Raw genomic sequence first — 14,179 nt, forward strand, 5'->3', positions numbered from 1 at the left:
CTCGATCCCTGCGTCGCGTACGTCGTAGCAATATGGTCGCAGGGCCCTTGGCCCTGGTCGTGTCAGAGTAGGCGAGCAAGACTAACTGCAAACACAAAGCGCATGCGCGAAGCTCGCTAGTGGAGCCGACCACCACAGTTGTACGGGTGGAGCCCGTATAACGACGGAGGGAGGCTCTTTCAAACGTGATCTTAGGGCCGGAAGTGTCTGTATGTATGTCTGTCTGTCTGTCTGTCTGTCTGTCTGTTCGTCACGCTCGGCATTGTGACGTCACATAAGAAAAACCCTCACTTTGTAAAGCGCATGCGTGACATAGGGCCGAAAACGGTGACCCGAAAAAGGCGATTTACGGCGCGAATAAAGCGTTTTTTCTTTCAGAAACGAAAAAAATGCTTAGAAACCCTTATTTCCAATTGATCTGTGCTATTTTCCGTGTTATAAATGCGCTGAGAAACCGAAACGACAGTTTTGATTGTCACGCTCTGACGTCACAATCAAAAGTATCCAGTCACATGTACAGTATATGGGTGGGTATGTACGCGTGTACGGGTAACAGGAAATATGACCCGTACACATGCATAGGTCCTCCTCAAATACAGAGCACATTATCAAATACAGTACAGTGCGTGCCAGCATAAATGGCCAAACGGGACTTTTAGTAGCGCGCGAGGAATTCAGAGCGTAGTTTACATTTGGCGTAGTTTTGACGTTTGATCGTCACATCAAGGATTTCCAATGAAGTCTAGCATTTCTATTTACGTCTATTTTGTAAGAAAACGGTTTTGATTTCACCGCAGACAACGTTTCTATACGTTTTGCTAAGAACACAGAAAAGTTCGTTTTTTTTCCAGTTTCAAACAACATATGACGGCTTTCATAAACTCATCTGTCACTTTATACCATTTTCTAAAACTTTATTATCTTTGATTTTCAATACAGTAATTCGGTGGAAAGAAACGGATGTCACGTGACGTAAATAGAAATGCATTTTTTTCCGTTAGGGATCAAGTTAGAAAGAAACTCACTCTATAAATGGCTTCTCACGTGCATTGTTTAGAAATTTATTATCGGCGAATTTGAAAATGTTCTTTCCTTTACAAAATTAGCGCGCGCTAAACTTGCAAAAAATTTAAATCTTTGGGAGTACGTCCCACAAAAGTCAAACTGACATCCCTGTTTAAAATAGGCATTAGAGCGATTTTCGTTGACACACAGTGACACTGTATGTCTTGCAGCGAGTGATCTACAGTGATCTTAGCGCGCGTTTTGTGGCCATTTATGCTGGCACGCACTGTACTGTACGTCAGAAAAGCGCCTAATTAGGAAAACACAGCAATCATGCAAGTACTGTATTTACAGTATGTAGGTAGGACTGAGCTGTAGTAGCTAACGGCTGTAATGACAACGTGAATATGTGACAGCATAAAAACTATGACGTCACACTATGTTATGCACTCGCGTACGGTAAGCGGTGGGAGGCTCTGCATGATGGCAACACGGTGAACACCGGGCCATCATTCTCTAGTACTATGATTCAATGATGCTTGAGAAGCATATACTGTCCGGTTGTGCAGCGGTAGAGCAGTACAGCAGCTAGTAGTAAGTGGTGCAGTGGAACAGTGGAATAGTGGAACAGTACAGTATGGAAATCAACAGTACATGGTGGAACCATATATTCACCACTCCACTGTTCCACCATCCATGTCAACTACTCTACTGTTTCACCACTGTTGCCAATTTGCCACTATTGCCTCTTTTGCCGTATGTGTCACTGAAGCCCATTTGCACGCTGCCAGTGATAGCCGAAATGCCAGTTTCGCGCTAAAAAAACCACAAATGTTGCTTTTTGCACTGTGCGTCGATGATTGGAATTACGAATTGTCAATGCATGAAGAATGACGATTTTGCAGCGTAAAGCGCTGCGTAGATGACCTTCTATACAGCTTAGTTGATGGCAAAAAAAAATTGCAGAGGACGTCACGTGAGATGTTCATCTATACTACTGCGTGACGTGACGTGCTTGCCTTCATTTCATACACTTGCTCGCAAGATAAATCTGTGATTAATTCTTAGGGTCCTGAATATAGAGATCGTAGTCTCAATCAGTGATTCTTAGGGTCCTAAAAATTAGAGATCGAGGACCCCATCTTTGATTCTTAGGGTCCTAAATATTGGGGATAAGAATCAAAGCTGGGGTCTCGATCTTTGGTCCTAAATACGATCAGCTTGGGTCTGCAAATCTTTAGTCACATGCACATGCGAGTAAGCCCGGGAAAGTGTACTAAGCACACAATAGAGCTAATCGCGGGCGCCGCCACAGCAGAGACAACCAACACTCACACTACACTGCGGTATTTATTTCCCCGTGCGAAGCACGTACGGGCACCATAAACTTGTAGTACAGTATTTTTTTAGTAACGCGCTACAGTGCGAATCAGCATAAACTTCCTCACCTTTAAAGTGCGCTAGCTTCGCGAAGGATTGACAGAGATACTCTTTTATATGGCGCAGGTACCGAGGCTAGGGCCTGGTACGGAGGCTAATATGAGACGCCAAGTAAAGACCTTCGAACGGATACATCTACCGTCGTCGAAACGCAACCCAGTGTTTACACTCAAGACTGTCATTGTCCTTCTTGTTCTTATTGGCGCCTTTGAAGCTGCGCTGCTCATCGTCTTTGGCAGAGCAACTCTCGCCAAGCCACTGTGGTCGTCCACAATCAAAATAGTCTCGAGCTCGAGCGATCAGCCGATAACGATCGCCGCGGAAAATACAAGGAAGGCCTCACCACGTCAACCGGATCTTGTCGAAGGTAAAGGCGCGGTCCCGGGACCGGGCGACTGTCACAATCCGCACCCGCTACTTGCTTGCTCAAGTGACAAGTTCGGAAGCGCTGAGACGCTCCAAATGCGTGCGGCGACCGACGACGATTTACTAAACAACAGGATATTACGAGAACGCGGTAAGCATAACAGCTGCGCTTTGGTGGGATCGTCGGGAAACATTCTTAAATACGAATTCGGCAAGGAAATCGACGAGCACGATCTCGTCATACGTATCAATCCTCCAGCAACTGTCGCGCACGAATACGACAAATACATTGGAAGTCAATTTGGTGACGTCATAATTTACGGTTCGTCTGGTGCCGTGGGTCCGTGCCCCAAACTCAATCAAAGTCAAGATTACGTTTTGGCCACGACTCCTGGCCCAATGTCGCTGCGTCGAAAGGCAAACGTAGATTTCATTAGAGACTGTTGGAAAACGTACAGCAAAAAGATCTATTTGCTAAGCGGTGAATTAAGCATAAAAGCCCGAGCGCTGTGCAATTACGTTCGCAAGGAATGCCTAACAACGTATAAAGGCAGATACGTCACCGCTGGCCTCACAACGCTGCTTTTTACCATGCATATATGTCGAAATGTCGACATATATGGCTATGGGTTGAATGAAGCCGAACAATTTGAATACCATCGAAATAAGACCATGAAGAGCTTTTATTCTCAGAAAACGGTCCATGACTGGATGTCCGAATCTCGACTTCTGGACTACCTAACGTCTAATTCTGATGCACCTAAGAAATTCGTGCTGGAGGGATACGACTATCCGACTCGAGTGAGGCGCAGAGGAGCTTCATATGATGTGCCAGGTGCAACGAGGTGCCTTCCAACGAAGATCTAATTGACTGCCTAAAGGACGTTTTTATCTACAGTAGTACCGAACTAACTTGCTCGAGCCTTTCACGGTCGAGATCTGGGCATACTTACTTCATTGCTCTCTCTGCGTCGTGTCGTAGCATAGATATGGTCGCAGGGCCAGTGTAATTGTTGCAACATGCTCCGCATGACCTAGTCAGTGACGTAGTCCTCTCGTCAGACGTCTCACCACAGATACTAGTGGTCTCACTGAGGGGGTTCGCTTCCTCGGGCTTCTATTATTCAGCCATCGGAAACGTCTATATTCAGTATCAATCACTAGAGCTAATTCACTATTAATTAATTAATTAATTGTATTGCAATTGAGAAGTGATTGATTTGTTAGCCAATTGACGTTGGGTTAGTGCTAAGTTCGGCGGCGTGGCTTACCTGCTCTTGCTTCAAGCGAAATCGGTTGCACTCGCACGAAGAAGGACGACGTCATTTGCAGTAGACTCAGCGTGACACCTGAAGGCCACAAAGAAACAAAGACGCGCGAATAAAACAGACAGTGTAAAAGGTCGTCTTCACGGACGCATTTTGATACTTCCGACGTCGTAGAGCACGTCGAGCATGCAGCTCATCGACCACGCCTGCACCGCACAGCTGTCCTTGCACTCCAAGCCGCCGACGTTCGTCAACTCGACTAGACCCTTCCACTGCGACGACTCGAGCGCTTCGCGGTGTCGAGCCACTACGTGATGAATGAGCTGTATCGTTTCGGAGGCGTGCGAGCCTCCGTCGACGACTTGGGAGAAGTGCAGCTTGGCGCGAAGGAAGTACCCGGTGACCCACAACCACTCCTACAAAACAACAAAGTCAAAATCGAAAAAATTATTAATTAACACGATCATTAAAAGTTGTATGGTATGCACGTCTTACCGGGCCTTGGTGATAATTGAAGCCTCGAGCCGTCTCAAAAATGTTGGAATCTTGCCCGTTATCATAGACACCACGATAGGCCCAGTCTCTGAATTAAGAGGGAGCACAAAACTTAGCCGGGGCAACGACGATAGAGATCGTTGTTTTTTTTTTTACTTTGGATCTAAAGTGGCCATGCCGAGCTTTCCAAGCAAAGTCGTCTCGACCATATCCAGGGCTTTCCACGCGTGTTCGGGAACGAACAATTCCGGCGCCTAAATAGTCGAAATTTCTCGCGACTACGAGACGTGGCGATTTCTCTCCTTACGACTGTCATAGCAATAGGAAAATTCGGTCTGAGCTGAAAGTCGGCGAAGCGTTGGGTCGCGCCGACCGTGTCGCGATAGATGGTGCGTCGATGAATGAAATTCGCGTCCTCGATGTGACTCACGTCGACGTCGGCGTCCGGAATCCAAAAGTGACGTTCAAACGACTCCTGAATCAGTTTGTCCCACTGAGACCAGGTGACGAGCCTCTCTCCTACGACCAAAAATGAACGTCTCCTAAAATTTTAATATAAAAGACGACGTTTTTTTGTCTTACCTAATCCTTCTATGTCAGTCATCACTCCCTTGTCCTTGTACAGACCGTCGGCGCAAACTTTTGTCAGCCAGTGGACAACTGACTTGCACAGGCCAACCAGCTCCACAGCAGACCCATCTCTGAAAAGAAAAATATTTTTTCCCAACTTTACTATTGCAATGATCTTGTAGCTGCTTGCCTTGGCGTCGCTGGAACACCTCTATTTCCTGCTTGATCCGACTCGCCGACCTTGTCCATCCACGTGCCGCAATTGAATGCCGATCCGCCGTAGACGAAGCCCGTTTTCCAATCGATGCCGGCCGACACGTCGAATCCTTCCGGCTTCATGTTCTGATCGAGCGACGAGCCGGCATTGCGTTCGCGAAACGCGATTCCCATTGCGTGGCGTTGAAGCGCCTCTTGCATGACGTGGCACAGAGGCATGTCCTGAAACGAGACAAAAAATAACCTCCAAAAAAAAGCATTAATTAAAAAGTATCCGCTTTATTACCACTTTCCCGGCCGGCTGAGGCTCGGAATCGTCAGTGGGAAACAAGCGACTAACGGGAGCGTTGAGAATTTCGACTCCCTTTGGAACGATCGTGCAATAATCTCTAATGCTCTGCAGCCACCACCAGACGGCGTCGCGACAATTGTATCGAGCCCCGCGGCCGCCAGCGAGAAGATTCGGTATCAAGCCATGACGCAAACAGCCAGCAAAACCGAGTATAATATTTCTGAGATAGAAGAAGAAAGAAATTCATCGACTATTTGGGGTACGTTCGTTTTCGGTACCTCGCTTCCTTGTATCGACCCGTAGTCAAGAGAAGGCCTCTGAGCGCTATGAACGTGTCGCGGCCCCAGCAGCGCATGTATCCCGTCGCAAAGTGCGGCAAGCCGGCGGCGAGAGTCGCGGGCTCTTCGCCGCTCGCGCCGACGATCCCTTTTGGCGACAGGGGCGGAAGAGGCGACGAGGGCAAGTGGCCGCACAGTTGAACGGAACCGCGAGCGAGTTCCTTCACAAACGTCGAGCCGCGACTGACGAAACTGCGGATCAAGTCGTCACATTACGTTGACGGGGGGGGGGGGGAGGCGAAGCGAAATGGGGAAGAACGTACGTGGACATGGATTCCCAAGCCCGTTGTTGCAACTTCCGGTTCATTTTCGTCAGTAGGGCAGAAAAGTAGGCAGGTATGAGATAACGCGGCAGCCGTTTCAGAAGAGTGAACATCTTCTCCAAAACTTTTCCTATCTTCAATAGAAAAATTGGAAGATTTCTCGCCGCTTATAGTCAACGGTTTTTTCTTACCTCTTTCGTTCTGCTGTGAAGCAGCAGCCGGTTTGACGTGAAATCAATCAGCCAATCACCGTCTCTCAGATTATTGCAAATAGGATGTCCTTGATCATTGCGAAGATGAACCCCAGCCAACACAGACATGACACCTAAACAAGAAGAGCTCAGAGGATTGGGCCCAGTCAGTTCGCGGCCAGTACTGTCTACCTTCTATTCCCGCATAGGGCAAAGAGCCGCTGGCCAGACCATAGACTCCTCCGCAGCCGTCCTCCCTCTCTTCCGCGTCGCATCGATACAAAATGCGATTCAAATCGGACAGGGTCAATCTTGAGAGAAGCACGTTGAAATGCTCGCCGAACCAACTCTCGGACGACGAGACGGAAGCGTCCGAGACTGCAGGCATGGAGAGGCCAAGCTGAGAGCGAAGCAGACGAACGGAATCGCTCGCACCCGGAAAAAGATGAGTTCTGAAAAAAAAACGAGTAAAAATAAAATTGCCTGTTGTCGTCCTTTACTTGATTGCGACAATGGTTCCCGGCGGAAAGTGAACGAAGCGAACTTCCTGCGTGTCGGACGTCGATTTGGCTTCGTCCAACTGGCACATTTTCGAGTCGGCCAACGAGACGTGCTCGCGAAACGAAAGCCGATGCGACTTGAGCCCGTTCACGTGGCGCGAGTCGCGCGCAAAATCGCACGCCGAGTCGCACTTCAACAGAGTCCCTTCGAAAATAACTTCCTCGATTTCTCCTATATCGCAGAGACGTCGTCAAAAGTCAAGAAAATACGCACGAGGAGACCTTGAACGCAAAGGGGCGGCACGTAGCCCGTGTGGCCGGCATTGGACTCGGTTGCCACGTAGTGATCTCTCGGCGACCAGAAGACGGTGTGCGCGACGAGTATGACCGATTCGTGCGTCGACGGACGATGACGCGTCACGGCAATGACGTGTTCCGTCACTTGATCGACGAAAACCTGCAAAAAAAAAAAAATCTCGTATATGGAGGCATCATCGCCATTGGAACCTTATGTACCTGATTATATCCCTCTTCGCCCATCCAAGCGTGGAGGCGATTCAAAGCGCGTTTGCCTTCGATAATTCCATTGCTCGTCGTGACGTACGAAGCTTCGTCGACTTCGGGCGCAACGTCGGACCACGACGTGAACTCTCTTTTCTCGTTCACAACGTGAATCTAGGAAAAGAGGAAAACCAGTCGCGCGAAATTCGCTTTTTTTTCCTCTTCTTCCCCTCCTACGTGATGGGGAACAAGTTCGTCGTATCCTTTCGTGCTCCCGCTCGCACAACAAGCCATTGCCACGAGGGCGGTGTTCGGCAAGACGTTGTAGACAGTTCGAGACTATTTGACGTTTTAAAAAAAAATCAAGTATGATTGTTTACGTTTTTGCCTCGATTTGAGTTTGATTGTCGTGCGTTGCGTCCATGAATATCGCATGGGCGACGCACGAGTTGAGCGGCCGGACGGAGGGATGCATGAACGAGCCGACCGGTTCGCCGCCGTAACGATAGACGAGACGACCCAAATCGTGCGGATCGTAGGCGGACATGGCCTCTGAATAGAAAACGTGTATAAACGAAAGGCGACCTATGTGCGTCACAGGAACCTCGTATGAGAGAATTGATGCCGAGTCTATTGACAAAGACGTTGTCCGTGTACTCGGAATTGGTGAAGAGTTCGGCAATGACGTAGAGATCGGGTCGAATGTGACGTGCAACATCGAGCAGATGCTAGACAGAGAAACAAACCCCGCAATCGCAAACAAAACTCTTTCGATAGAGAGACGCGCGTAAAAAGACCTCGGCCACGTGAATAGGCGTGTTGTGACAGTTGTCAATTCGAAAGCCGTGGAAGAGTCGCGCCGTTATTTTCGTGTACTCCTCCATGTGAGCCCAAAGCCAGGGCGAATCGCTCGGCGAGTCGCCGTAGTTGAGCTTGCAGCTGTCGCCCCAGGCGAGCAATTCGCGTCGCACGTACACATTCGACGTCGACGAGGCGAAATTCGCCAGCGGATCGGCGTTCATCACCCAACCGTTGTGAGCGATCACGTAGCGTCCGGCGTCGCCTTCGATGTCGGCGTTCGAGAGCGACTCGTCTCCTCGCAAATTCGTGAAATATCTGCGCAAAGGGGAGGAAAGAAACGATTATTGTACTAAACGAAGTCCCGCCTCGACGTCTTCTTGCTTGGGAGCTAGCGGATGATCTCGATCGACTTTCTCCTGCTTGGGTCCGTGCGATTCCAGGTGCTCGTAGCGAATGGTTGCCTCGACGTTGGCAATCGCAGCGTTGACGTGATCCTGAACGACGTAATAGCGAATGTAATTGCACAGGCTCTCGAGCTTCTGCCTCAGGTCGAAGCAGCACATATTGATCCTCTTTCCCTCATCAACGCAATAAGGCCTATAAAAACAATGTATATTCAATCAGGGTTCTGCCAAAAAATTTTTTAAGTGTGGGAAGAGGGTCTGGAAGCATAGATGTAATACATTATTACCAAGAAAAAATTTATAGAGGTAATGGGCCGACTCTCCTGCAGTAATTTTAATGTCGGGAAACTGACTTTTTTACTTGTTAAGTCTGTACAGGTCAGTTTCTTTGCCTATGAAATCTGAAGGTTTGGGTATAGGACGTCTATATTCGTGGATTGGGTGAAGGGCCCCCCTTTGGGGGAACAAGCCTAGCGACTCGTCGTTTGATCGCTAGAAGCTCAAAAAACGCGTTTCTCGCGTAGAAAACTTTTTAAAAAAATAAAAAAACATCGACACTTGACACAAACCCCGCGGAAGACGGTGCTATGGAGGTTTATCCGGTGACAGAGGTGCCCAGGAGCTGGGAGAGAGATGCGAGAACTAGGAAGGCGTGCAATGTTACACCCTTGTCAGGTGAGGAATGAGGCGACCACCGGGCCATAGTGCCTCAAGCCTTGGGGAGTGTTGCCAATCTCCCTTCTATCCTAGCCACGAGCTCTGCTCTGCTCCATCTGATAAGTACTTGTAAACGCTGGGTATTTATACTCATACGCGACTGGGACCCTACGACTGCAGCTATTCACAACCAAAAGTGCTTCGAAATTTTTGCCAATCGGCCGCAAATGCAATTCTGACCACAAAAACAAACAGAATTTTGTTCGAAATCAATTCGAAATGCGAAAAACGACAGCGGAATGTGTTCTACGTACGCAAGATACGCCCTGTCACGCGACATTGAGCAACGCATGACGTCAATTGTCGCGTTGCTACGAAATGCCCTAATACGCGAAGTAGAAGCGAAAAATCGGTCGCGAAATGCATTGTGAGTCTATTCTAAAGACATTCAGTCGCTATTTGGACGCCAAAAGCAAACGTATACGCAGTAACGGCAATACGCTTTGTCAGCAAATCAAGGCGCTACGTCCGTTCTATATAAGGGGCAAGTCAAACGTGCGCTACGTAGCTAGACTATTCGACCCGCTTCTACCTAACCAATGGGCAGGATAAGATCAAAATTTCCCAGCACTGTGCACGTTTCACAGTATAATTGTACTAAAATGCGCGAGATGTGATAAAAATGATGTCACACGCGTTGAAAAAGACGCGACACGGTGTAGCCGCATTATTGCAAGGGATGGACTGTACATAACATTTTAGTAGTGGTATGGGTGGTGTTACTCTACTCCCCCCCCCCCCCCCCCCCCCTCCTACTTCGATATATTGAACATTTTGACGGCTACGTCAATGTCAACTGTCGATCCAAATCGTCGATATTCTGGATCCTGTATAACAACCAACTGGACGTTCTCGCGATCGGGATTGTCTGGCCTAGGCGCGTCTTCTCGACTGAGCACTGATTTAAATTCGTCCACAATCCGATCGTAATCGACGGCGTAATACTCCCAGAGACGCGTTTCGGGCACGATTTTGCGATGGAGCAACGAGACAATTGCGCGCAATTCGTCGTCGGTTCGAACGAGCGGCGGCACGCCTTCGGCTTCCCACTTGCCGTCGCCGATTTCGACGGCAAATTCGTGGAGTTTCTGATCGAGAGCGAACGCCGGTCGAAGGTGCGGCGAATTGACGAGATTGTACGCGGCTTCGGGATGATCGCGAAGCCACGGCGTGTCGTTCGACGTGTGATTCCAAACGACGTCGGTTATGGAGAGAATTGCCCATTCGTGACGCACGCTTTCGACCAAGTCCCCAATGCGCTTGAGACCCTCTTCCATTTCGAGAACGCGACCGACGTCGCCGAAGTGGCCCGACGTCTTGAGACGTTTCAAGACGGGACTGCGTCCGATCTGAAAATTGGGATTGGAGCGAAGCTGATCGGCAATGGAGTAGGCCGATTGGGAGCCGCCCAATTGTTGAACGGGCGTGAAGTGAATCATATTGTAACCGGTCGCCTTGGAAACCTAACGAAATTTAATTTATCTTGAAAAATAATAATTTTAATTTTTTTCTACTTTGAGTTTGTCCTTCCAGTAGGAAAAAGGACCGAGATTTTTCGATAGGACGGTGTGACAGCAGATGGCGTCGAAAGGAAGAGACGTGTCCTTTGTCAAATAGAGCGTCGGATCGACGACAAAGTATCCCCTCTTCACGACTTTTTTCACATCGCTAAATCAAGAAAAAAATAAGAGAAAATTTCTAGACTATTCTTAAAAATTAATTAATAAATTTAGCGTTGTGCGCGTCACGCGACTCAATTATTTTTTTTTCCCCGGAAGTTCGCCTATCCTCGATCGCGCATCGTACCCGTTTTCGATCTTTTCGTATTCGATCTTGAACTGAAACGAGCCGGCCGAGTGGACTTCGACGTCGGCGTAGCGCTCGCTCTCGTCGAACCAACGTCCAGTCGGATTGCGCCACGACACGTCGAGGAAGCGATCGCGACGGAACTGGAGCGATGCGCGTCGTTGCGGATGATTGCACGAAAGTCGCACGTCGTGCGACTGGAGATTCGGCGCGAGCACGAAACGTAGAACGAGTCCTACAGTAGAAACGCGGCGTTAGAAGCGTTTTCGCACGTTCCGGCGGGGTGTCGGCGCTTTTTCTAGCCTTTGTGGAGTCGATAATAGTTCGTTTCGTAGTTGACATTGTCGTCCAATACGAGGAGACGCGTTTCTCGCTCGGGCATCGTCGTTAGCTGAGCGGTCTGTGGCGGTAGGGAGCGGACTGGGTGTGGCGATGTCCCGGATTGGCAACTGCCAGCTACCGGATTGGATAGTGAACTATTAGTAGACGGTCAGAAAAGCCGAAAATAAAATCAGACAAGACGCTTATAGTTAAGCATAAAGCTAATAAGATACAGTAGTGCACTGCCGCAAGAATGTGTCAAGGATTAGTCTATGGCCGATCTCAGAGCCATCTAATTGGAGACATGCATCTAATGATATGTGTTGCAGCAACAGTTATGGATGCCATTATGTCTAAAATATTGTAATCGGTCTCAGATAAGTTGTAGCCAGTTGCAGCCTGTCGGGGTTATTTGTAGCCCCCATCTAACGCCAGCGCGCTAGACACGGGCGGTGCCGTGCTGCAGACAGACATGCCTCGAGGAGACTTCATAGCGGAGTGGAGACAATAAACGTTTGATCCCTATATCTATGGTTAGATGGAAGACGAGCTGACTACGCCGTCAATGACTCCGTCACAGCCGGGCACAGAAGAGAAATGTCTCAAGTGGCTAGAGACAGTAACGTCGCAAGCGTACACTAACCCTGTAAGCGTTCAAAATACACACGCATAAATAGGAATACCTCGAGCGCCAGCCAAAGCACGGAATGGTTCTAAGAAACGCGGCGGCCGGATCAACTCCTCCGCGCGCGCCTCCACCCCCCGCAACCCCGCGGCCCCATGAATTCTCCTCTTTTAGTCAGCGCCGAACCGCGATCCAGTTAGAGACAGCAAGCAGTTTCGACGTCTTTGTACTTCGCTTTAGTACAGTAGAATTTTTTGTTCGCTCATCTCCTTGACCACAGCACAACAGAAACGCCTCTAATTCGCACGCCTCTTCAGCTGCACTCTTCATGCAACTGCATGTCTAAGAGTGCAAAGTTTCTTCGCGCGAACGACGGAAAAAACTATGTAGATTTTACTACCTCTTGTCTACGCAGAAGACACATTTCGAGCCACGCCTTCGGCTCGAAGACATCGAAACGTACCAAGACGACATCGTCGGCACGAACGACAGTCAAATGTGTCGGAGTTGTGACGCTGCGACGGAAATTCGTCTAGGAAGTCGGCGGAACAAAGGTCGGCCGCAGAGTGCGTCCAGAATCGGAAGCCGTAATGCGACGGCGGCAAGCGGAGGCGATTGCCTAAAGTCGGCGTCTCAGTGCAGTTTGGGCGGATCGTCGTCGGGCTCGGGAAGCCGGTCCGACTGGAAGCGATGCTTTTCGTTGAATAATTCGCCGCGAGAAGAGCGACGCATGAGCTTCGGAGGAGGCGGAGGAGGCGGAGGAGGCGCCGGGTGCAGAGAAGGGTCCTCGAGCTTGTCGTCGTCGTTGAAACGATCGTTGTCATTGAGTCCGGTCAAATTGCCGCAAATTGTACCGCGATCGACTGCAGTAACGAGATACAAGGAAATGGTAATGGGGAGAAATCTTATTACATATTTGCTCGGCTTTCAACCGGCGTGTCGCAGGTTGCTAGGAAACTCTCTGTCGGAAGCCTTTCAGCAGATGGGCGATCTCACCATACCAATGGTCTAGTTCTGACGAAAGTCCTGCTCGATTATCACGATAAACAGCAGCAGAAGAGTCAAGATCAGGCAGAGGCTGAGGTTCACTCCAATGCAAGGGTTCTTGCTACGGCTCTGCAGGACAAAAGAAAAAAGAAAAGGCGAGACTCTAATTGAAGAAAGCCGATCATTTTTGACTCAAGTCTTCTAGGCACGTCCGAAACACGAGTTTCGGTTCAGAAATGAGCCAGTCGTCAAGCTGGCGATCGTCACAGACGAAAGGAAGCAGCATGGACAAGCTGTCGCCCACGTCCGAAGCCCTGGTTATCGCTCAAACGGCAGAGCCGTGGGAAGACGGTCTAGAAAGAGCCGACTCGATGGAATGCCTTGCTGCTGCTCCCAGCAAAAATAGTCAATTACCTACAAGCACGACAAGCACGCAGCCGTTGCTGCCTGCTCGACGCAAATCTTTATCTAAGATGACGACGACGACGACGACAGCAACAACCTTGCTGCTGCATTAGTGGTTTATAAAACGTATAAAGTTGGTTTGCACGTAAATTATTGCGCCACTTGATGACACTCTATTGACGGGTGTGCCTTATGCTTTCTGTGCATGCAGTCGCAATATACGGGTTGATAATTGGTCAGATGATCAAGCGCGCGGCGCGAGACCGTTGGAAATCAGCTGGCTTAGCGATTAGGTTTTTTGGTTATGCTGGCAGCAGAAAAATTCACTCTCTTTCTTCTGTGCTGCATTATTGTTGTTATCGCCGTTTCGGGAGATACAGGTAAGAATTTTTCCCATTGCTGTGTGACGAATTCTTTGAATTCCTTACGTTTGAGTTTCCGTAAGAACGTCTGCAAAGCGTTAAGTAAAAATGTTTTGTTTGCTTGTTCGAATGGAACAGAATGCACTATGCCTTTGTGACGTCACAATCACTTGTTACTTCTTTAGATTCTCTCATTGATATATACCCTCCTGTGGCGGTAAACGCTTCGAGCGTCCTGGAACGAAACGGTACACGATTTCTTCCCGAGTGGGCCATCGATCGGGTAAGCAGCCCGCTCTGGTTTAA

The 14,179-nt window shown here is 49.0% G+C and overlaps 2 protein-coding genes across 2 annotated transcripts; one reads left to right on the forward strand and one right to left on the reverse strand.

Moving 5' to 3' along the window:
- Positions 1 to 4,118: 4,118 nt before the first annotated feature.
- LOC136189823 (glycogen debranching enzyme-like) lies at positions 4,119 to 11,608 on the reverse strand. The gene is made up of 23 exons (XM_065977846.1): positions 11,477 to 11,608; positions 11,174 to 11,408; positions 10,882 to 11,035; positions 10,124 to 10,830; positions 8,628 to 8,843; positions 8,243 to 8,561; positions 8,050 to 8,173; positions 7,834 to 7,997; positions 7,683 to 7,784; positions 7,461 to 7,619; positions 7,227 to 7,401; positions 6,945 to 7,176; positions 6,637 to 6,896; positions 6,445 to 6,578; positions 6,254 to 6,387; positions 5,931 to 6,182; positions 5,647 to 5,872; positions 5,335 to 5,582; positions 5,157 to 5,275; positions 4,882 to 5,093; positions 4,731 to 4,828; positions 4,575 to 4,662; positions 4,119 to 4,495 (listed from the first exon to the last, which is right to left on the reverse strand). Exons 1-23 carry the CDS (start codon positions 11,553 to 11,555, stop codon positions 4,220 to 4,222), a joined length of 4,713 nt encoding a protein of 1,570 aa, XP_065833918.1. The 5' UTR covers positions 11,556 to 11,608; the 3' UTR covers positions 4,119 to 4,219.
- Positions 11,609 to 11,937: 329 nt separating this feature from the next.
- On the forward strand, positions 11,938 to 13,748 carry LOC136189844 (uncharacterized). The gene is made up of 4 exons (XM_065977873.1): positions 11,938 to 12,140; positions 12,535 to 13,008; positions 13,065 to 13,261; positions 13,312 to 13,748. Exons 1-4 carry the CDS (start codon positions 12,033 to 12,035, stop codon positions 13,622 to 13,624), a joined length of 1,092 nt encoding a protein of 363 aa, XP_065833945.1. The 5' UTR covers positions 11,938 to 12,032; the 3' UTR covers positions 13,625 to 13,748.
- The last annotated feature ends 431 nt before the right edge of the window (positions 13,749 to 14,179 follow it).

The sequence above is a fragment of the Oscarella lobularis genome, chromosome 8, assembly GCF_947507565.1.
Source record: "Oscarella lobularis chromosome 8, ooOscLobu1.1, whole genome shotgun sequence".
Classification (NCBI taxonomy): domain Eukaryota; kingdom Metazoa; phylum Porifera; class Homoscleromorpha; order Homosclerophorida; family Oscarellidae; genus Oscarella; species Oscarella lobularis.